At 39.0% G+C, this 23,265-nt stretch overlaps 2 protein-coding genes across 8 annotated transcripts in view; one reads left to right on the top strand and one right to left on the bottom strand.

The window, feature by feature from the left end:
• The window catches only part of USP47 (ubiquitin specific peptidase 47), a 56,059-nt gene extending 44,790 nt beyond the window's left edge, over positions 1-11,269 (top strand). For all 7 annotated transcript variants that reach the window (XM_075713106.1, XM_075713105.1, XM_075713102.1 and 4 more), the window contains 8 exons: positions 765-940; positions 1,127-1,207; positions 2,289-2,404; positions 3,762-3,880; positions 6,342-6,472; positions 8,589-8,636; positions 8,729-8,859; positions 9,856-11,269. In XM_075713106.1, the coding sequence (XP_075569221.1) occupies positions 765-940; positions 1,127-1,207; positions 2,289-2,404; positions 3,762-3,880; positions 6,342-6,472; positions 8,589-8,636; positions 8,729-8,859; positions 9,856-10,030 (977 nt within the window). In that variant the 3' untranslated portion in view covers positions 10,031-11,269. The remainder of the gene's footprint in view (positions 1-764; positions 941-1,126; positions 1,208-2,288; positions 2,405-3,761; positions 3,881-6,341; positions 6,473-8,588; positions 8,637-8,728; positions 8,860-9,855) is intronic.
• A 2,905-nt stretch (positions 11,270-14,174) lies between these two features.
• Positions 14,175-23,265, bottom strand: part of DKK3 (dickkopf Wnt signaling pathway inhibitor 3) — a 33,586-nt gene continuing 24,495 nt past the window's right edge. Inside the window, exons 5-7 of the mRNA XM_075713108.1 lie at positions 21,582-21,726; positions 16,891-17,047; positions 14,175-14,609 (exon numbers count right to left, since the gene is read on the bottom strand). Of these exons, the coding sequence (XP_075569223.1) occupies positions 14,366-14,609; positions 16,891-17,047; positions 21,582-21,726 (546 nt within the window). The 3' untranslated portion in view covers positions 14,175-14,365. The remainder of the gene's footprint in view (positions 14,610-16,890; positions 17,048-21,581; positions 21,727-23,265) is intronic.

Genomic DNA, 23,265 nt, shown 5'->3' with positions numbered 1-23,265 from the left:
TTTTATGTATTTTTAGTATGACAACATGAATGGATTTATAATTCAAATAATTTATTTGTTCAGTTAAATATTCTGAATAGCAGTTTTTTAATTCTAATGAGTCATGACACAATATAAACATACTGTAGTTTGTAGCATAGTCCAAATTGGATATATTAAGGAACACAATTTCTAAACTATTCACTTTACTTTCCAGAATTTCATACTACTACAGTATCTGTTCCTTAATTACAAAAGTATTCCATGAAAAAGTCCCTTAATGTAGACTTGAGCTTGCCTTGTGATACCATGTGGCCTTCCAGAACACAGAGTTAACCAAACTTTTTAATCGTGAAAGCCAGGAGGGAAAAAAAGGTTTGGTGGTATCTGCCTGGCCAGTCCCAACTCAGAAGCACTTCTGTCTCTCCCTTGAGGCAAGAGAATCCTGTAGGGGGATTATCTGCAAACGCTCCATCTGATTCTCTCTACTTGTCTTACTGAATTGTCTTACTTTGCTCCTCTGCTTCTCTGATTGCAAAATAGTGCAGTTTGGAACTGCTGTGTCTTCCAGGAGCATCTTCACATAAACACTTAAAATACAGCAAAGCTCTTACAGTAACACCCTCAGATAAAATGTAAATGTGGCCATTAACTATAACTCTGACTTTTCAGTGCTGTTTTGCTGCAAGTGGTAACTGTGAATATATGGAAATAATACACTAGAGTGCTTTTTTTTTTTTGGTAGTGCGGTGTTTCATGCCATTTTTATCTTTATTTTTGCTTAGGGCTGATGGTGCACGTTGATAAAAGAATTACACTGTCTGCCTTCAAGCAACATTTGGAGCCTTTTGTTGGGGTTCCATCTTCTCACTTCAAAGTCTTCAGAGTCTATGCCAGCAATCAAGAGTTTGAGAGTGTTCGGCTGAATGAGACACTCTCATCATTTTCTGATGACAATAAGGTGATTCAGAAGTTATTTTGAATAATTAAAAATTATATTGGTACAATATAGACAAACTTAAGAACATAATTTCCAACTTTTTGTTCACTTGCAAGGTGAAATCATTACATTGGTCTTGCTAATATGTTACAAAATGTAATTTTGATTTTGATATCAGTTCTAACAGGTACTCCTTTTTCCTTCTAGATAACTATTAGACTTGGAAGAGCCCTTAAGAAGGGTGAATACAGAGTCAAAGTGTATCAGCTTTTGGTAAATGAGCCAGAGGTAAGGTGTTGAATAATTCAGGATTGATTCATGAAAATATTAATGTGTGTGTTGACCAAGGTTTTCCTCTGAAATCTTGGGAAGAAAGGAAGTCCCTCTTTTCTCTGCATTTTCCTGCAAGTTTTCCTGGATTTAGAAAGGGAACTGGAGATTATTTCTGTTTATGCTGTTATTTCTGTTTATGCTGTTCCAAGTATACAATTGGAATGTGATCTCTCTTCAGTGTCTCTATTTCTGCAGTGTAAATGGAGGACAAATGAAACTAATTGTTTCTTTGTTTTCCTTAAATGTATGAAAGTCATATAGAATTCTTTCCCAATAAGAAACTGTTTTTGCTCATGGTTGCAGTTTCAAGTAATATTGTACTGATATAATTTGTCACATTCATGCAGTGCAGACAGTGCTTATCAGAATGGTTAGTTGGATAATAGTCCTCTCTGTGTAAGACAAGCCTCAAACAAAAATGCCTCTCTTGCAATAACACAACTTGCTTGCTTGTTACATCTTTTGGGACATGAAAAGTATTTAAAAAAAAAAAAAAAATCTAGATGGCAGTCTTTAAAAGCTGACTTTGTACGCACCTTAATTTGGTTTTATTTTTTGGACCAAACTGCAGAACACATACTAATAATGGATAAGCATAAGAGATTGAAGCTGAGCTGATAAAGCAGGGAATAAGATAAATTTAAAAGTAACTTCCAGTCATGCCATTCTGGTCTGTCTGACCAATGAAAGCCAAGAAAGTGGCATTTTTATTACCATATGGCTTATTTAATTTAAAAGCCCCTTTCAAATTGTTTAGAATGTTAATATAATGGTAGCAATTAGTAATACAGACACAAGATGCTATTTCTGCAGTGGCGTGCGTTCAGAGTGTTTGAATGACCTGCCAAAGGGTTGCTGCTACACAAAGTAGTTAAACCTAATTTTAATCAATTCATTGCCTGCCTTGTTTATGAAAAGCATTCTTATGGTCATTTTGCTAGGTGGATGGGACTGGTCACAAAACATGAACAGGATGCAAATGTACTTTCTTATATTAAAAAAAAAAGTCTTAATCACTTTCTATTTATGTTCACAGCCATGCAAGTTTCTTCTAGATGCAGTTTTTGCTAAAGGAATGACTGTCCGACAGTCAAAAGAGGAGCTGCTTCCTCAGCTTCGAGAACAATGTGGCCTAGACTTGACAATTGACAGGTAAATAGACTGCAATCCGTTGAAGTTACATGATTAAATATTACTTTAAAATGTGGGTTTGTTTCTCTTGTGGAGAAAGGAAGTTATGAAAGGAGCAGAAATAAGTTACTGTGGTCTTTGAATCACATTGTGAATACAAAGATTAATTTAGCAATTCTTGGCTTTCATCTCATGTAGAATGATATGGGGAATAATATTTACATAGAATTGCCTGTGTGCAACATGTCTACAGGTTTAGATCTGAGAAGTTTTATTCTCTCTAAGGATGATTTTCTTCAGAAAGGAGAGCATTAAAGTAAATCAGTTCACAAAAAAGCCACCTTCTCTCTAGATGCAGACTCACTGCAGCAAACTGCCTTGCGCATTATCATAGGGTGTGTGTACAGCATCGATCCAGCACCATCTTCCTTTTACCCGTAATTGGTTCTCTCATCAAGGCTGAACTCGCTTCGGGGCCTTGATTCCACATACTCTCGTGATGCGGTATGTACTGTGGAATAGCTGACACTGTATTCACTGGTATGAAGAAAAACCTGTAAGGTGTGGTAAGCAAGCTGGTGGGGCCTTGCCATATGCCTAAAATCAGGCTGGAGCAAAACATTGGAAGACAAGTATTGGCCCTTTCCTGTTGAGAAAAGGAGTAGAAACCTAGATCTGGACCAGTTTTTTTTCTCCTTTCCTTGCCATGACTGGGCCAAAGCATTTTTGACTGCTGTGCTTGGGTTATGTTCTCTAGTGCCCTGTAATATGGGGCATATCACAAAATCTTGTCTGCTTTTGTGTGGAGAAACCATTACAGCTACAGTTTTGTACTTGTGCTTAATCTCATTTTAGTTGTTCATACCTTTATTTACCTCTGTATCTAAATCAAAGCTCATTCTTTTATATTGTCACTGGATTGATGCAGTAGAACTAAGTACATAAATCGGACACCAATCCTCTTCTAATCTTCTCCCTCTCCCCTTGTTCCCCACTTTCCCCTCCAAAGACGAAGAAAGAAAGAAAAAAAAAAAAGAGCAGCAAAACTGTCAGACGTATTTGGGAATATTCTGTTTTCCTGTCCTAAATAGGAAACTTGTTTTCTTCCTCTAAACCCTTACATGTTTCTTGCACTGAACAAGCACAGCACAGGCTTGTCTTCCTTGTGTTTATGAATGATGCAGCACTAAGAGCCAGTCGTGATACCTTGCTGTCAGGACTATTTCAGAATATTAAACTCATTCCTTATAAACCTAACCAAACCTTGTATAAATGAGTTGTATTTCATTTTTGTCAGAAAATACTCAGTTTTGATCTCTGGCAGTGGTGTTAATGAGCAGATAAAAGCTCAAGTGTTTTCTTTGTGATATATTTACAGGTTTCGCCTACGAAAGAAAACCTGGAAGAACCCGGGCACTGTGTTTCTGGACTATCATATCTATGAAGAAGATATCAATATTTCAAGCAATTGGGAGGTCTTCTTAGAAATACTTGATGGTAATAACGATATAATGTCAAGAGAAAGTAAAGATAATGTTAGAGATTTTTTTTTCTTTAGAGAAAGAATATTGGAAAATCTACTTTCCTTTTTCCTTTTTTAAAGACTATTACTGGCATTTTAATAGCATTTTATTAGGAAAAAGAAAAGCAAAAAGAAAAATAATAAAAGCTTTGCATAAAGCTTGGGAGGGGGCATTGTGCAAGTGCAGATTTCCCATGACTGCAATGTGCTAAAGGTCTAATAGCAGTACTGTTTTGTAGGTTTATTGGAAACTTCTGGACGTACTGTAGTACTGTAGGCAGGTTTTTTAATGTGTATGTTTTCATTGTAAATAAAATCTGTAGGAATGCCTATATGTTAGTTTTCATTTGTATTTGATTTTTGGACTAGTATTGGTGATGCTTGTAGTTAGCTGAAATATATATGTATGTGTATATGTATATCTATAATACATACATAATTTGGTTTTAAAGTCAGCACAGCTGTTAAGTCATTTAGTATTTTTCAGACAGCAGTGAAAAAACACTCATCTTCTGTCACGAAGTGCTAACTTTTTGAACAGACCTTGGTCATCAAAACAACTTTGGATTAAATGTTAGAGAGCAGATTATTTCTTAAATTCTGCTTAAATATTGTTTAAAATATGGCATTTCTTAAGCTATCCTTTGCATATACACTTAAAATTTGGATTGTGAATGCAAAAGCATAACTTAAGGGAGGAAAAAAGTAGGCCATGCTTTTTCCTCTAGATTAACAGATATTTCTGTTAATGGATAGATGAAGAATGTGAATTCCATTCACTCAGGAACTTTCTTCACAAGCATATCTGGCTTAAGAAGTCTCATTTTGCTGTTACTCCAGTATTTTGGCAGCTGTGTTCAATGCTGGTATTCTTAATCTTTAACAAAATCGTGCCAATGCAAGTACAAAAATTTGAAATGAATGTGGGAGGTTCAGGAGGCCTGCAGATTCCTATAGACATACGTATCAGCTTGTACTTCAGTTGAAACTTTGCAGTTTTAAATATTTTTGGATTAGTTTTAGATTAATTGCTGTACTGTTTCTGTAGTGAGTAGGTCTTGGAGGTACTACTTTTTAGACCACTGCAGCCCACCTAGTTCACAGACATGCCATGTTATAGACTACAGGCCTTCCAAGTATTCTGCAATATCTTGTGTAACTGTCTAGCTCTGCCCAAAAGGTGCTACTTTAATCCAGTTATAGAAGATGCAGCTAGATCCCTCTATATTCTGTGAAAATTAAGTTGTATGTACCTGCTGCTACCACAGAGGTTGCTGGAAAGAGTATAAAGGCAACTGCTTTAAGTCAGGGTTTGTAAGGCCTTCCACCATCACCATTGCTTTCATCTTCTTCTTCAGCTCACCATCACCATTGCTTTCATCTTCTTCTTCAGCTAAACACTGAAGACATTAGGCAAGTAAATAAGGCAACTTAGAATAATTTACAGTTAAGTTTCTTAGCATAGCAGCTTTACATCACACTGTTGCAGACATATTTAAATTAGTTATTCTGTGGCTCTGAAGAAAACTTACGTAATTGCCCCAGACTTGAAATAAATGCCAAGAAGCACTAGGTGGCTGTATCTTCATTTTGGACAATAAGTTAGCGTTGAAGGGCAGCACAAATATAGTCATAGGCAAGATTGTAGAAGGTATTTAGGGAGAAGCTTAAACAGTGGTGGTAGTTTCATGCAAAACAAGCATGGTAAAGGTAGACATAAATGTTTAAGCAGCAAGTTTGGCATGCTTAATTACAAAATTATAGACTGATTTAAAATAAAAATGAAATCAGCCCTTTGCTATCACTTCTGCTCATCTGATTGTAACATTAACAGTATTACCTTGTCAACCAGAGAAAGCTGTTGACCTGAAACTGATATAAAAAGGCTGGAAGCAGTACATACTAAAACTCTTCAAGGTGGTAGGTGTAAAGTAGGCTTTAATAACAAGTGTATAGTTCATGTGTGAAATCCAGAAGTCAAACGTGGAAAGCTTATTTTAGAAAGTAAGTGAAGCACATGAATAAATACCAGATTGCTGAGGAAGGTCTCATGCAAATGCAAGATCTGGAGGTCAGCCTCTGATGAGGTGGATAGATATTGTATGTATAACTGAGCTGGGTGCTTTTAAGAGGAGTAAATTGTGTGGCTCATAAGAGATGCTGCCTAGGAAAAATTCCTGGAAAGGAGTTGATAACAAAGAGAAGTTCAACTAAATCCTAGTCCCTTACCCTGTTTTTGGGTTTGGTTGGGGTTTTGGTTTCTTTTTTTTTTTTTTTTTGGTGGACTACTTGCAGCACACTTACTGGGTTACTTAGTTTGTGTGTGTACATGTAGTGCCCTCTTCCATTTTTTGAATATGCTTATGCTATGGAAAACCCCTAATTCTAAATAGAACATTTTGTGGTGTTAATATAATAAATTTCTTTCTTTCCTAGGAATAGAAAAGATGAAATCAATGTCACAACTTGCTGTTTTATCAAGACGATGGAGGCCATCAGAGATGAAACTAGATTCTTTCCAGGAAGTAGTGCTAGAAAGCAGCAGTGTTGAAGAATTAAGAGAGAAGGTAAAATGTGTAACATGATGCAAGTTTCTTGTGGTTTCCAAGAGCCTTGTTGATGTCCTCTGTTGGGAAGCACAGAGATGTCATAGCTACAAAAATCTGGTTGCATGCCGAATATTTCTTTTTCCCAGGAACTGAGAACCTGTCCCATCCTATTACCAAAACCATAGGAATTAATCAGCTTTAGTTCTTAGTTTTATATAATGGTCTGGTGTCAAAGTATTCAAGTGAATGCATGACAAAAGAAAAAGTCATATCTTGAAGTTGAAGCAGCATGATATTACCTGTGTCCCTTATCCTGGGAAAAACACATGTGAAAGAAAAGCTAAACTATTGTCACTTTGTTTTTTCAAGTCAGTATTTTGGTGTCCCAAAATACCAAACCTCTCAGCCTCTTCATATGTGAATTTGAGAGCTGTTGCTCAGGGACAGTGTAACTGTACCAAGTAGCTTGAACTGTATTTTGATTGGAAAGAAATATGGCTTTGGTATGGGGTTTTCCTCCCCCCCCCCCCCCCCGCCTTAAGGCCAGAACCCTCTAACAGGTAAGCAGACATGTTCCATCCTAGCAGAAGTCTAGAGTAGAAGTGTGTCTCGTATTGAGACTATTTTATTAATCCAGTATATCACAGGGTTCTGCTCTTAGAGAAATGGTTATTTGTATGTGGCAATACCCAGGTGTAAGAAGGCCACCTTGGATGTTGAGGTCAGCAAAAATCCTAGTATCAGTGAAGTCTGCCAAAGTCTTACCTTACTGAAACACTCAGCATTTGTAAGTTAGGGCTTAGTTCATAGGCTGAAAAGAGGAACACTTCAGCTACCACAGAATGCAACAGCCTTGGATTTGTGTATGTACACAGATTAAGCTACAGACTGATTTCTTGTATTCTTCAGGTAGAAATGAAGTTATGACTACAGGTTCTTTCATGCAGTCTTCAAGATTTCCTCTTCACTTGTATCTGAAGAAATAGTTGGCTCTTCATGTTTTCTTGTCTTAAGAATTGATGTGCAGGGAGCAATTTTAGCAGCATTCTCTTTGAGACACCTTAATCTTCTTATTCCCACCAGTAATAACAGAAGTCTGAATTTGACACAGCTGTAGTAATAGATGTGTTCAGCCAGCTCTTGTTTCAGACAAATTTTATTAGCAGAGTGCAGGGCTAATACATTTTAGAATTTGTCTGGCTTTTGTCAGTATTGTTTGCTTATCCTAGTTTCCTAAGGAAATGAGAGTTAGAGAATTAGACTGGCTGTTAGTGTGTTCTCACCATCAGTTTAATTCGAACATGTCTGTTTTAACAGTGGATTTGAAGGAGGCAAGAATCTTAGAGGGGAAATCTCTTCAAGTTTTGGGAAAACAAGCAGCCAGAGATAAAGGCAAATCTAAGTTAGTGTCTGCATTGCCATGGAGACGAGACTGCAGCCCGCACTTGAGTTAAGGGTGAGGCAGTGATGAGCCTGTGTGCACCATGAGACTGCTCAGTGGAGGGAGGGCTCCACCGAGGCCGTGGCAGGCACAGCCAGGTGACCCAGTGACGGGTGCTAGGTAGGACTGGGCAGTGGCAGTGGGGGGCAGGGGATGGATCGTGCGCTCGGTGCACGGCAGGGGCAGTTGCGAGGGGGAAGAGCAGCCAGTGGTGCTTGTTGGGGAACTGTGGGATTGTTATGGTAGGAAGTGCAGGTGTGTGGAGATGGGTTTGTTGTGCATATTTTACGGCTTTGCCTGCTCCCGGATTGACTTGATAATAGCTTTCATTTCGTACAGGGAAGCTGCTGAGGGCTAACTGATGCACATGAAGGTTTAACTTGAGGCAGTTGGTCTCTTTGTGTCTTGGAACTTGGATGTTATTCATTTTTTCTATTAACCTTTTCCTGTCATCCCTTCACTGTTAAGAGAAGTGTGATCACAGCAGGTATCACTTGTGACTCACTAGTAACTTCAAAAAGGTAAAAAATTTGTACCTTGTCACTAATTTTGTACGAATACTTTGGATCATTGGAGGACTTTTGAATATTTTTAATTGACTTCTAGATTTGGCAGGTCTGTTGACTTTATGTAGACAGTGCATAACGTTGTTGTGGAATAGTATTAAATCCACCGTTTTTCTTCAATTTACAGCTGAGTGAAATAAGCGGAATACCCTTAGAAAACATAGAATTTGCAAAGGTAAGTAAGATTTTGTCTGGTTTTACCTTTTAATGGCATGGATGTGTGATTGTGAGTTTTTTTTTATTCACTAAGTAATTGCTTCCTCTCAGGGTAGAGGAACGTTTCCATGCGACATTTCCATACTAGAGATTCACCAAGACCTGGACTGGAATCCTAAAGTATCTACATTGAATGTCTGGCCTCTGTACATTTGTGATGATGGTGCAGTAATATTTTATAGGTATGTATTTGATTACAGTATAGTAAACCATGCAAAAAAATCTGTGTATAAGATTTGAGGGGTGATATAATCAACAGAAGCATAAAAATATTCTTCTGTTGTCTTAAAGGAAAGGGGGGTTTAAAACACTGAGCTGAAATGTTTGTGCTCCTCAGTTTCCTAAAAATCTGAACATTAATTATGTTTATTGTTTAAGAAAACAAACACTGCACCCTTTTACTCAGTCCTCCCTCCCAAACCGTTGAAAATAAAGCTGAATGCAAAACTAGTTGCTGTGCTTGGGTGTGTATCTGGATTTAATCTCTTAAAGTAGAACCATATCCCTTGAGTCTGTGAGAGTCTTGTCATAGGTTTTAGAGAGCAAGGATCTTATTTCCTGAGTTTATTTCTTTGAGAAATTAGTATAACTTCTGTGGAAAGGATGTTACGATAAAAATTTTGTTAACATGAAAAACGTTCATCAGCTGGTGGCAATAGCCCAAAGCTCAGTATTTGAGGACTGAGAGCTTGAATATTGTCATTTCTCCTAAACTTGGTGGGTGGGGCAACCTCATGAACACATTGCTCCTCCAGTATTTTTCATAATTACATGTGAGTTTGGGGAAGACAGCTGTTTGATAATGTGCTGGCCTTGAAGAAAATGGTTTGGGAGAGCAGCTGGTAGTTTCTAGGAGGGGCTGGCTGACATGCTGCTTCCAGCTGTTGGTACTGTGACTGAGTAAAGACCAGAGTCATAGTTGTCTATAAAGAATAGGACTTACAAGGTAGACGAAGGAGTATCGACTTGTTTCTGTGGCTTTCCCCTGGGTCTGCTGTCAGAATACTGAACATCTCTGTTAGAAAAGCAGGTTTAGACAGATTGTTAGTTTCTGGAGAGGAAAGTAATCTGTAAGGAGTATTATGCTTTGTTGTGTTTTTTACTAAGTTGCTCCAAGTGAAAAAATTACAGAAATCTAATTGTGGTCTTTGAATTTTTACATCTGTTTTTCATTTTAGAGATAAAACTGAAGAATTAATGGAATTAACAGATGAGCAGAGAAATGAACTGATGAAAAAAGAAAGCAGCAGACTCCAGAAAACTGGACACCGGGTAACCTACTCTCCTCGTAAAGAAAAAGCACTAAAAATTTATCTGGATGGAGCACCAAATAAAGATTTGACTCAAGACTGATACTTGCTATAGCATTTTCCCTGGGGAATTTTTTTGTTAAAATAAAAAGGTTCACTACTACTGTGTAGTGCCATTACGGCAGGACACTCATTAGGTGTAAAGCGCTGACACCAGCACTGATTGGGCTGTGTTACCAATCAGAAGCGCAGTGCCCCATTGGGTCACTGTTTGACTTGGAATCATGTTGTGCACTATAGTCAAATGTACTGTAAAGCTAAAAGGGATGTGCAAATAAAAGATTAGAACTAAAAAGTGGGCGGGGAGGGAAACGAGTGGAAATTTTTGAGGACAGTGTGCACATAGTAGCTAGTGAAACTAGCCTCAAACAGGATACTCATAGCTTAATAATAAAAGCTGTGCAAAGGCCATGAAAGAATCCTTTTTTCTGTTTGTTTCACTGATACACGCATTACCTCATCAGAGAGTCTGAAGTAAATGTTAACACATTGGTTCTAGAAAAGCAGCAGAAAAGGGTCGCAGATGAAATGGAAGTGCCGCAAGTTAAGCTTTTAGAATATTCTTCCATAAAACAGGTAGGCTGAGAGGTGTCTGCAGAAAGCTGCCTGCAGGTGTTGCTTCATTTTGCAGAAGTCCTCTTGTAAGGTAAACTGGTTTTTAATGGGTTATGGAAGCCGATGAGCAGCTCTATTATATTGCGTTCAATGTGTAAATAAAATTTGCCCTATCCATGCAACAGAACTGCAGTTCAGCTACTTACCATGGTATTTCTTTTCACATATCAACATTCATTGTGTACATTTGGAAGTATAGTTGCCTATTTAAATTTGTATTCATTTTATGTTTGACAATGCTGGGTACTTTAGGGTTGTATTTCCCCTTGTTAATGAAGTTTTTGTTTTGTTCTGCTACTTTTTGTACATTTTGGTTTTGAGACTATTACAAGTTTGCATCGTCTCCACCCACTGAAAGTCATTTTCTTTTTCCCGGAGTTGATTCCTTAGCTATATGTAGTCAAATATTGGGGCAACCTCTAACACCTCAACATATAAACTCGGTAGTTCAGGTTGTGGTGCAAAGACTGATACAGTCAACATGATTTCATTGCAAAGCCTAGGAACAGCAATTTTTTTGCTTTGGTCCATAAAGATCAATAGAGAACAATTCTCCGTAGTTTTTGGAAAACCACCTAATTTATAACAATCAAAAGATTTTGGTAAACTTTTTCATGCCAGATGCTGTTTACAACAATGAACATGCCAATAAAACATTTGTTCATTCTGTTGTGTTATTTTAATCATTAAATGCTGTGGTTTTTACTTGAAAAATTATGGAATTATTTCTTGGAATTACAGACTTTTCCAAGGCAATGTCAGAATTGTATGGCTGTGTGTATATATGTGTGTATATGTACACACACCCCTGCATGTAACAGTATTGTAGGAAGTGTTTTGTAGCCTGTATGCTGCTCCTCTTCACGTATATTCACACTAAATTTGTCTTCAGCTGTAAGTTTCCTTTTCCAGAATTGAATTCCTCACCAATGAAACTTCTATGCTCCAGAAATGATTGGCAGCTAAGTTCTGCTCCAGAGAGGAAAAAGGATTTTGAATAACTGAATGTTCAGTTCTTCCTTGCATGCTGACCCACAGCAGCCTAAAAATCCTGCAGAATCTGGCAGCTTGAGAACCAGGCACTGTGCAGAAGAATTCCCTCATTCTTCCTCTTCTGTTTGACCTGTGCCACCTCTTGTCCAACATAGATGAGGTGGAAGCAGGAGCAAAGGAGGTGTAGAGTGAGTACCACCCAGTAGGTAAGAGTACTTCATTAAACTACCATTTACATATGCATATAGACTGCTGAAGGATCCTTGGAGGTTTTGGAAGAGGAAAAAAAAAATTAACTATCAAATGGGTCATGAATTTTCTTCAAACTCAGATATTTGGAGGGGCAAAAATCTAGAGATGGAATAAAGTAGGGTTAAGAAAAGATTTCCAAAAACTGCTTGCTTAATCTCTAGCCCTATTTGGGAAATGTCTGCTGAGAACTTCTTCAAAGTTAATTTTAAACCTGTAAGTCTTGACAGAAATCTGGATAGGGGACCGAGGGGCATCCTTATAATGATTTCCTGTCCAGTGGTGCACTTCCTTCTGCATAAGTGTACTGGAATATGTTCTGGGTTGTTCTGGGAGACACTTTTTAGCATCTGCTTTACATTCTGATAAGTTCAAACATTTTTGAGTTTGACCATGGGCATTTTAAAGAAACAAAAAGCCTTGAATTTCTAACTCAGTTCAGCAGAAAGCTTACTGAACTTCTGATGAATACCAGCACTTTAACTTTCAGGGATTGATGCATCAAGAAACTTGAAGGGAGAGTAACATCCTTAAGTAGGGCAGTATTTACGGACCATTATTGCTCTCATGCAGTATTTTAACAGGAAAATTGCAATGATATTTAATTCCTTCTCTTTGTATAGATGGGCTGTCTCTAAAGTGCAGTGATTTTATTAGGGACAGAAAGGAAAGGTAAATTCAGTGAACTCTGAGAGCATGTGTATGTGTGCGTCTGTTGGTGTGAGAATTGGTGGTAGAAATGAATCCTTAAGCTAAAAGACTGCTCTGATGAAATGTCCTTCCTGTTCATAATGATAATGGTTAACATTAATTCTGGTACCCAAGGAATTTGTTGAAAAGCTTTCATAGACCAGAAGCAGTGAAAGACTTGCAGGCTAGTAGCGCAGTCTTGTAGCTGCTGTTGTTACGTTATTGGTGCTCTACTGTTTCAAATTAGACACAGCAGTAGGGGTTATTTGGGAAGAAGCTTTGTGAAAAGTTACTCAGCTGGAGCCTCATGTCATCTTTTACCATGTGCAATTACAGGTGGTGAAATCTATACCCCAGAAAACCATCAATAGCAGAAGAGCCATTGTAGCAAACTGTTTGTTGAGACAGCTGGGAACTGGGGAGTTTGGATTGGATTTTACTCTTAGCTTGCTATTGATTTCTTAAGTCAATGACCTGTTAAGATGGTAATGACAATCACATTTTGTAACATGCACAGATTTATGCCTATGAAGTGTATTAAAAGCACAAACCATTTCTCAAAGAATTTTCTCTGGATGTAACAGAATCAAGTAGGAGAAGCACAAGTCTCTAAATGCAAGAAGCTATTCAGGATGTCTTACTGCTAAACTGAAGTAATGAATTCATGTTCACTGCCTCTGTCTCAAAAAGGGTAGGTGATGATGGAGTATAGTCAACAGATCCTTTAATTGACATTACCCAAGAAGGTATGTTCATGTAGTGCAGAATGCTGCCATATGTGGCACTGTATTTAGCTCTAGCTTAGGCATAGCCTTGTAACTGCAGCTCCACTATTCTCCTATGTATTGATACTTGTACACTGAATATGTACCCTGAATAACAGAGAATCTATATTCTTTACATTCAACCCATTTCACTGTTTGTTCTGCAATTTTAAATAGTATATTTTGCCCTTGAGAGATGGAGCCCTGAGCGGTGAAGCTGAAAGTTCCCATATATAAACCACTGTGTGTTATGGACAAAGTATGTACACACTATGTTATTTATATGGAAAGTGCTGTAGGCTTTTTTTTTTTTTTTTTGGATAGCATGCCCGTTATGTAGTGGGGGAGGCCAACAACCATTGTATATCGAAGTATAAAACTCAAGGGATACTCTAGCTGTGGAACACCAGTTCTTAAGTTACACTGAAGGCTCCTGCAGGACAGATGGCATCCATTGTACACAGCTGAAAAGAAGCTCTGGGTATATTCATCTAGAAGCGTGAGCATCCTTTATCTTTTCCATCCTTCCATTGGGGGGGGGGGGGGAAGGAGACACGGACGGACAGATGGATGGACATGACACCCAGAATCTGTATGTTGCAGCTTCACTGATTATATTTTCTAAATAAAAAAATAAAAAATTGCTTAAAATCAATGACTAAAACAGTCCAAAGTAGATGGTTCTTACCCTAGTAAAAGAAACGATTCTAAATACACGTACTCAAAAGTCACTTCTACGGTCACTAATAACTTAAGATTATTTATGCTTATGTGTATTTTTTAATGAGTACAAGCACTGATAAGCGTATTTCTAATGTACAAGGGGAAAGTACTAATCCAGAAGAAACACTGATATATTTTTTCATTTGTCTTTGACAGCAGGTTTGGTCCAAGGATTGAATGAATTCAACACTAATTTGAACATGCGGGTTTGGTGTCCAGAAAAGGATGCTCACTGAAGACCTTGTTTATTGCACTTCTATCCAGCAGTATGTGTTTAGGGTTTATATAAGCAAGACACTAGACAAAAATTTCTAGAAATAACCAATTAAACTGGTGCTTGGACTTCAAATTTCATCTCCCAAAAACAGATCTTGAGCTGAGTCAGGCTCAGGCTTCAAACCTGCTTGGTCCTCCAGACTTTCTAACTCTTTACGCACTTCCTGAATGACACTGCTTTCTTCATAATCAGAAAGAATATCTCTGGGTATCAGGCTGAGAAATGGCATCTCATCCACGATTAAGGGGTCATCTTTTTCATTATTCTTGGTTTCATTGGCAGACAGTTCACACAGAGATGTAGTGCTGTAGCTGTTGGAAAGAGACACACATCTGATTATATAGTACATCTTTCCATGTTCTGCTACTGCCTTAATAAACTTCATTCCCTCCCCATATGAAAGCATGTTAAATGCACAATACTGCCAGTTCTACCATAGCTGACTTCATAAACACCTGATTTTTTTACATGCTTGACAGCTGGAGAGTTAAAGATGAGATTTCCATGTACAGAGCTAGAACAAAGATCCTAAGAGCAAAAAATGTTTGATGCTGGGACACAAGATGGCAGTGGACCTCAGCACAAGCTGGCCCTTCTACCTACAAGCAATCACGGTGACTAGTCCTTCCTGTTCATGTCATAATGCCAAGTTAAGAAACATGATACTCCAGTTTAAAAGGAATGTGGAAACATGTTGTTTGCCATCAAGCTGTGAAGTTGAGAAAACTGTGAGCATTATATATTTGTTTCTAAACAGGATAGCAGCTGTATTTGCTGCTATCTTCATTTTGAAAATAGCTCTAGTTGCCTGCGAACAAAGATCCCACATTCATTGTAGGAACTTTAAAAAGAAACAGGAATGATTTATATTTGTGGACAGGAGGCAGGGGAACAGAACTTGATCATGGTGTACCCGCTATCTCTCTGCACTGCGTGGGACAGAACAGGGCTACAGGTCCTTGTGACAGAGTGCGAGGTGACCGCTGCATGTGCCAGGCGCACCTCAACAGCTGCTTAAAGCTGCAGCCTCTTTCACTGGAAACAAAGGGTAGATTAACTATAGGTGCTCCTGAAGCTTATTTTGTGTACGTTTTGAAATGTTGTGTTTTGCTTCCTAGGAGTTCTAAGACTTCCAGCAGACTATCCCCATAGTACGGGATAGGATAGGATATAATAGGATATTATAGAACAGCTAGTTACAGAATAACTAGGATATAATCTGATTGTTTCAGTGCTTATTGCTCACTAGTAATATTTAGCCAAGGGCCATTTCAAGCAGAGATGGGCTGCTGCTTTTAATAAAAAATGTTATCTGAATCTTCAAATTTACCATGTAAATTCACAGAAGCAGCTTTATCTTACTGTCCATGCAAGTCATGGGTAGGTGGTATGCACAGTGTTACTGTATTTGTGATAACCCAAACCAGATAAATAATTCCTGTGACTATAGATGGACCATTCAGTTATGGTCACACCCTAATTCATTTCTGTGTTTCTATATCCTCATCTGAAATGTCTTCCTTCTTACTAGACATGACATTTGCTGACTTCCTTCCCTGAGGTTAATGGTACTTGTGCATTAACTAAAACTTTGGTGCTGAAAGGATGGGATCAACTCTGCTTCCTTAGATCACATTTATGAAACAAAATATTATCCAGTTACTTTTCATGCATGAAAAAAATGTAGAAACACAGTTGGACACAGAAGAGAGAAGTACTAATCTACATCTCTATCACAGCTATGCTGTCTTGTTGAAAGTTAATATAATGAAAATGGTAGTGTAGGAACAAACTTGGAGAGCTTATTTCATAGCTAACATGCAGGTTTTCTAAAAATGCTTCTAGTGCAAAACTGAAATGATCTCACTTTCTCCCAGTGAAATTGTTGATAATGCAAATAACTGTCCTTTTAAAGAACATTATATTAAAAGTTTTAACTTCTAGCAGAAAATATGGAGTCAGCCTGCTTCCTATTCTGTGAAACTCAATGATACAGAAGAAGTCTGCACAGTATGAAATGTTTCAAGTCTGAACAGCAGATCTTAAGCCAGCTGTAGGGAAACTGGCCTCTCAGGTTAGTTTGAAACTGAAGGCAAGTGCAAGCGAAGATATCTGTTTGTTCCCTTGTGATAGAAGTGACCTTCTGTAAAGCTGATCAGTAATACAGGAACATGCCTATTTACACTTACTGCGTGTACTAAAATGTCTTTAATATGTCTTATGTATGAAAGCAAGCAAAATGTCTAACAGAAGCTCAATCTAACATAGAAAGTTGGTGTACAAGAGCTGTATGTGGAGAATTAAATTGGAATGATACATCTCAACAACTGCTAGTACTTTCTAATTGATTAAAAAGCAGTGCCAGTGTGATACACAAACTTAACTCACATGGGATTAAGGTGTTACCAAACTCAATTAGGCACATCTGTGTGGGACAAAGCAGCAAGTTTGAGAAAGTTTCAATGCTACTGATGACAAAGCTGTCAAAACACTTTCTAGTGTGGAAGAATCTGCAAGTTCTGCATCTATTTACCACAGAAAGAGACCCCTCAAAAATTTCAAACAGCTTGGTTGCCCAGTTTTGATCTTTACCTCTGAGGTTGGCAGATCAAGCCACTTGCACAAGGGCATCGCTCAAGTACTCCGTCGGGTTCCAGTTCCCAGGTGATCAGGTTGAGGAGTCTGTTTGAAGGATCATGGCAGGGTTCGCCTTCCTCAGGTAATGGAGTGCACACAGGAAACAGTAGTTCTGCATGCCAGAGTAAATTAATTTTATGAGAAGTCGTTAACTGTCTGCTAAACTGAGATGACCTAATCTTTAAGTCTACATGCAAGATACAAAAAGACACACTTGACCTCTTTTTAAGTGCCCTTACATATTGGGGAGCCATAACTTAATGTTCTTTCCACTAGGTGGGAGTAAGACATTTGAAGTTTATGCTTAATGAGCAAGATCAACTCCTGCTTCTTCATGAAGAGACTACTGTCAATACAGTAGTACTGCACAACTCCATCCCTTGGAGATTTGACAGACTAGTCTAAAACCAAGAAAACTAACATCACAGTGAATCCTTTTCAATGCAATCATTTAAAATCTGAATAGAGACAAATCTCTATTTTGGAACTCTGTTATTTTTCCCATTTCTTCTATTTCTTTGCAGAGGTTACAAATACAGAGTAATTGTTCAGAGACTAAATAACGAGGTTACAAGGACTAATACTCAACCATTTAATTTGTTATAGTAATTCTACAGTTCTACAAAGCTGTCTGGCATTTGGGGTTTGGCACCCTTGTTTCTGCACAGGGGTGAATTTCAACCTGTGTAAGAAATTATTTAGAAGGATATGTCATTTGGGTTTCCTGATGCTAGTAACTTAAGTGTCAGTCTTCAGTTCAGCTCTTCCAGATGTTCCTGTCAAACCTCCCTTCCTTCTCTTGTCTTCATTCACCTCATTTTTTTGTGCTATGGCAGAGTAAAATATGTGAGCAGTTCAGAATTTAAGTTTTTAAAACAGGCTTGGTCAAAATATGTATATGTGTATGTATGCACAGACACACACATATGCTTTAATGTATATTACTTATCAGTTTCTAATTCCAAACCAGATTATATCTTAAGCAGTGAATGTTCCACAGTTTACTAGAGTTTTATATAAAAAAAAATATTGTTGTGATTTAACCCTGGTTGGCAACTAAGCACCACACAGCTGCTTGCTCACCCTCCCCCCCCACCCTGGTAGGATGGGGGAGAGAACTGGGGAGAAAAATAAAACCCATTGGTTGAGATAAAGGCAGTTTAATAGGACAGCAGAGGAAGAGAAATGAATAATAATGATAAAAGAATATACAAAGCAAGTGATGCACAATGCAATTGCTCACCACCCGCCGACCGATGCCCAGCCAGCCCCTGAGCAGTAATCACTGCCCCCCCGTCCAACTCCCCCAGTTTATATACTGAGCATGATGTCATATGGTATGGAATAGCCCTTTGGCCAGTTTGGATCAACTATTCGGGCTGTGCCCCCTCCCAGTTTCTTGTGCACCTGGCAGAGCATGTGAAGCTGAAAAGTCCTTGAGTAGTGTAAGCAGTACTTAGCAACAACTAAAACATCCTGGACAGGCTGGACCGATGGTCTGAGGCCAACTGTATGAGATTTAACCAGGCCAAGTGCCGGGTCCTGCACTTGGGTCACAACAACCCCATGCAATGCTACAGGCTTGGGGAAGAGTGGCTGGAAAGCTGCCTGGCCGAAAAGGACCTGGGGGTGTTGGTCGACAGCCAGCTGAACATGAGCCAGCAGTGTGCCCAGGTGGCCAAGAAGGCCAACAGCATCCTGGCTTGTATCAGGAATAGTGTGGCCAGCAGGAGCAGGGAGGTGATTGTCCCCCTGTACTCGGCGCTGGTGAGGCCGCACCTGGAATACTGTGTCCAGTTTTGGGCCCCTCAATACAAGAAAGACATTGAGGTGCTGGAGCATGTCCAGAGAAGGGCAATGAAGCTGGTGAAGGGTCTGGAGCACAGGCCTTATGAGGAGCGGCTGAGGGAACTGGGTTGTTTAGTCTGGAGAAGAGGCAGCTGAGGGGAGACCTTATCACTCTCTACAACTACCTGAAAGGAGGCTGTAGTGAGGTGGGTGTTGGTCTCTTCTCCCATGTAGTTAGCAATAGGACGAGAGGAAATGGGCTCAAGCTGCACCAGGGGAGGTTTAGGTTGGATATTAGGAAAAACTTCTTCACGGAAAGAGTGGTCAAGCATTGGAACAGGCTGCCCAGAGAGGTGGTGGAATCACCATCCCTGGAAGCGTTCAAAAAATGGGTAGACGTGGCACTTCGGGACATGGTTTAGTCTAGTCTACCCTTGATTGGTTTAGTGTGGACTTGGTAGTGTAGGTTAATGGTTGGACTGGATGATCTTAAAGGTCTTTTCCAACCTAAACGATTCTATGATTCTATGATTATCAACATCATTCTCATACTAAATCCAGAACAGCACTATGCCAGCTGCTAGGAAGAAAATTAACTCTATCCCAGCTGAAACGAGGACAAGTATACAGGTAAAGATAGTCCAATCTTTATTAGGACAACCTTTTGCAATACTCTAGTGATGGAGAAAGGCCTTGAGGTTAGGCCTAACCTGAAAAACCCTAAAGCACTGCTAAAGCAGACAATCGTAAAGAATAAAAATCTATTGCTATTATCAATAGCTCTACTTAAAGTTTTAATAATAGTGTTCCATCAATATTCTTATCTATTCTATTGTTCCTTCCTGCGTTACAGGTTTGTACTAAATTTAATTTCAAGCCAAGCACCAACTTACACTCAAATTAGTGTGAATGTCTTATGCAGCTGAAATAATCATAATGAAGACACAGCTTGTTTGGATCCCCTGGGAAACGAGGACTGCAGAAGCAGTATTACCCTCACACTACACTAGCCTAGTGCTACAAACACCAATGGATGTAAATTACTGATTTACTCATCTCTGCAGCATGAGCAGAGATTCAAAGTCCTGCATGGTGAAAGCAATAGGCATTTATTGAAGTGCTCTTTCTGTCTCATTTCAGAATTGGAGTACGAAGAAATCTCTGATAGAGCTTGGCAAAACCTGTAAATGCTTTAGGCAGAAACCTGATGAAGGGAGGCGGGGGGGGAACCTATTTTAACCAAAACTTGCTGAAATTGAACTTGCTTAATGTCTAAGGTCCACTATGTAATGCTCAAAATTCACAAGGAAAAGCTGAGCAGGCCCACTTGCCTTTAACTGGTATTTGAGCTTTCTCCTCCGCTTTCCTGAAATGCCCCAGTAGCCTGATCCACCAGCAGGCTGAAGGCGGGATAGGCAGCCCAACTATCATAGAATTGTATCATAGAATGTTTTGGGTTGGAAGGGACCTTGAGAGATCATCGAGCCCAACTATCAGCGAAGGTACACGGTCAACTCTTGCTCATAGCAAGAGCCAGGAAAAAGAGCTATCTGGTGTAGAAAGATGGTTGGAATGGTGTCCTGTCACTACAAAATTAAGGTGAACTCTGATAAAAGCAGTGAGGAACTAGTGGATATAAAACAGTAGAAGTTGGGCCCTGACCAGGCAGGATCCAGGACTGATTGCAGGCCTGATGCCTTCCCTCCTCTCCTCCCTTCTGTAAATCAAGTCTCATGTTCCCATGTGGACTGACAACATAATCAGGAACAGCATTCGTCTGCGTATCTTGGCTGTCTGGTCAGTATTGCATAGCATGTGCCCTGGAAGGCTCGTATAAAACTCAGAGTATGAAATGTATCTGCAGTTTGATTCTGATGGCCTGCTTGCTGCTATTGAAGGAAAAGCCGCTTTTAGTAATCTCATTAATTTATTTTGTACATTTTTAATTCTCTTATTTTTGCTCTATGGGGTGAAAATGTAACATAGAGCTCTGCCACTTTTAAATGACTGAGGATCTCCTTTAGAAATCTAGATTTTTGTGCTTCTCATGCTGTTGTCATCTCTAGCGTGCAATGGGCTTTTCTTTCACCACTGTGCACCCCTATCACACCGTTTCTCACTCCTAACTCTGTGTCCTGGTTTCGGCTGGGATAGAGTTAATTTTCTCCCTAGTAGCAGGCACAGTGCTGTGTTTTGGATTTAGTGGGAGAAGAATGCTGATAACACGCTGATGTTTTAGTTGTTGCTAAGTACTGCTTATGCTAGTCAAGGACTTTTCAGCTTCACATGCTCTGCCAGGTACACAAGAAACTGGGAGGGGGCACAGCCAGAATAGTTGATCCAAACTGGCCAAAGGGCTGTTCCATACCATATGACATCATGCTCAGTATATAAACTGGGGGGGGTTGGCCGGGGAGCAGCGATCGCTGCTCGGGAACTGTCTGGGTATTGGTCGGCGGGTGGTGAGCAATTGCATTGTGCATCACTTGCTTTGTATATTATTATTGTTATTATAATTATTATATTATTATCATTACTATTTTACTTTATTTCAATTATTGAACTGTTCTTATCTCAACCCAGGAGTGTTTCTCACTCTTACTCCTCCGATTCTCTCCCCCATCCCACGGGGCAGGGGGAGTGAGCGAGCGGCTGCGTGGTGCTGAGTTGCTGGCCGGGGCTAAACCACGACACTCTATTGAAGTTTTACAGTGATGGTAACGTGGTGAGCTCCACAGGCCCAGGGAGAACGACCTATTGATTCTGTAGAGATTTAACCACTTCACCTGGGCAAAAGAGCTAAATATTAACACTCCTGTATTATAAAATGAATAGGATAAAAAGCAAAGCCTCTGTACCTTTCTGAAAAGCACAGCACATTCCAGGGTTGCAGTCATGTTGGTTCTCACAAATGGTGCCGTTCTCTCCTTTTGAAGTGGATTTCCTGCACTCACCCCAAACGCAAAGCTGGTCTCCACAGCATTCAACATCCCGTGAGCAATGCTTGGAAATGGAAAAAGCACATGACAAAACTGTCACTCTAGCACTAATTGCATATATCAACAGACAGCTAAACACAGAATTAGACCCTGGTCCTGAAGACAACTGCATATGTGCTTGAAATGTATGCCTGTCATATTGCCACTGTTTAAACAGAACTGCTTAGGTTCTCAACTTGGAGCACACATAGAACTATTTGCCAGAGAGGAGCCTCCGCAGCAGAGTCACAGCACTCTTTTGCTACTACTATACTTTCAATCTTACAAACCCTGAATTCTTATTTTAGCATTTACATGAAAATTGATCAGCAGCCAGACATCCTACAGTATAATATGGATTTCAGGACAGCCTTTTGCAATCAAGAAAAACAAAAATTAATAAATGAAACATTATCAATGGAAAACATTACTGATTTTTTTTTTCCCATTGTTAAAATGCAGTCAGGAATTTACAGTTTGTTCAGAAGGATTCCTTTCAAAGAGCAAAGCAAAAAAATCTTGCTAAAATCCAATTTTTAGTCGTAATAAGAACCAGACCTCATTTGTAACCAGAATCTTTGAAAAAAATTTCTCTTTGAAAATCAGAAATGCAAATCTCTAGCTAAAGATAGCTTTGTATGACAATTGTCCCAGCATTTCAACTATACACACCTAATAAATCAACCTAATAAAAGCGCTGTGTCACTTTGTTTCTTTTTTTGATTAACATCTTAAAGATTCCTAGTAGGTCAGCGTTTCAACAGCTTTTTTCTGTCTGTGTGAAGCCCTGTCTGGGCAGCCATACAAAGTCAGAATTTCTTTTCCAGTGGATCCTACGGGAAGTGCTTAACATAGGGCAAGAAGTAGGACTACACTAGCACTACTAAGACCTGCTAATTAAAAAGAAAAATGGTTTGTAATTGTGGGGGTTCTAGGTCAGAGAATTGATCCCATCATCTTCAGTCTGAGCTCACTTTACAACAGGACTTTAGCTAGCACCCAGTTTTTACTTTGTTTATCCTACAAATGTTCTACTGAGGACTGCAAGGAAAAAGGCGGGGGGTGTTAATTATAATTATCATTATAATCTTGATTTTTAATTATTCCATGTTAAAATGAAAAAATAGCAGTTTAACGTTTTCTAAAAGATGAAGAATAAGCTTTCTTAATGACAAGCATATATTCAGGACTTGTATTTAAGCAAGCATTCAATCCACTGAAGTCAATAGAGCTCCCTGAAGTTATCAAGATAAGTAAGTATTTAAATCATTTCAGGAACAGCCTGTTACTTTTAGATTATAATAATCCTATTGGTTTTATTGGACTTTACAGCAAGGTTTGCTTGCTTATAGACTTAACTGTCTGCAAATGTTTTGAGGAATGAATTTGTTTCACAAGAGGCCATCAACAGAACTTAAATGAAAAGGGACCGTCGGATAAAAGGCCTTGTTCGACAGACTGCTCTTAAACTGGATTTCAGCACAGAAAAAGCCTGAGCTTTTCAGGGATCTGTCACCTACAGAAGATAATCTAACCACAGCTACTACCAAGACTGTTTATCTTT

The sequence above is a fragment of the Pelecanus crispus genome, chromosome 6, assembly GCF_030463565.1.
Source record: "Pelecanus crispus isolate bPelCri1 chromosome 6, bPelCri1.pri, whole genome shotgun sequence".
Classification (NCBI taxonomy): Eukaryota; Metazoa; Chordata; class Aves; order Pelecaniformes; family Pelecanidae; genus Pelecanus; species Pelecanus crispus.
The sequence above is the reverse complement of the archived record's forward strand: the minus strand, read 5'-3'. Positions and strand labels throughout refer to the sequence as shown.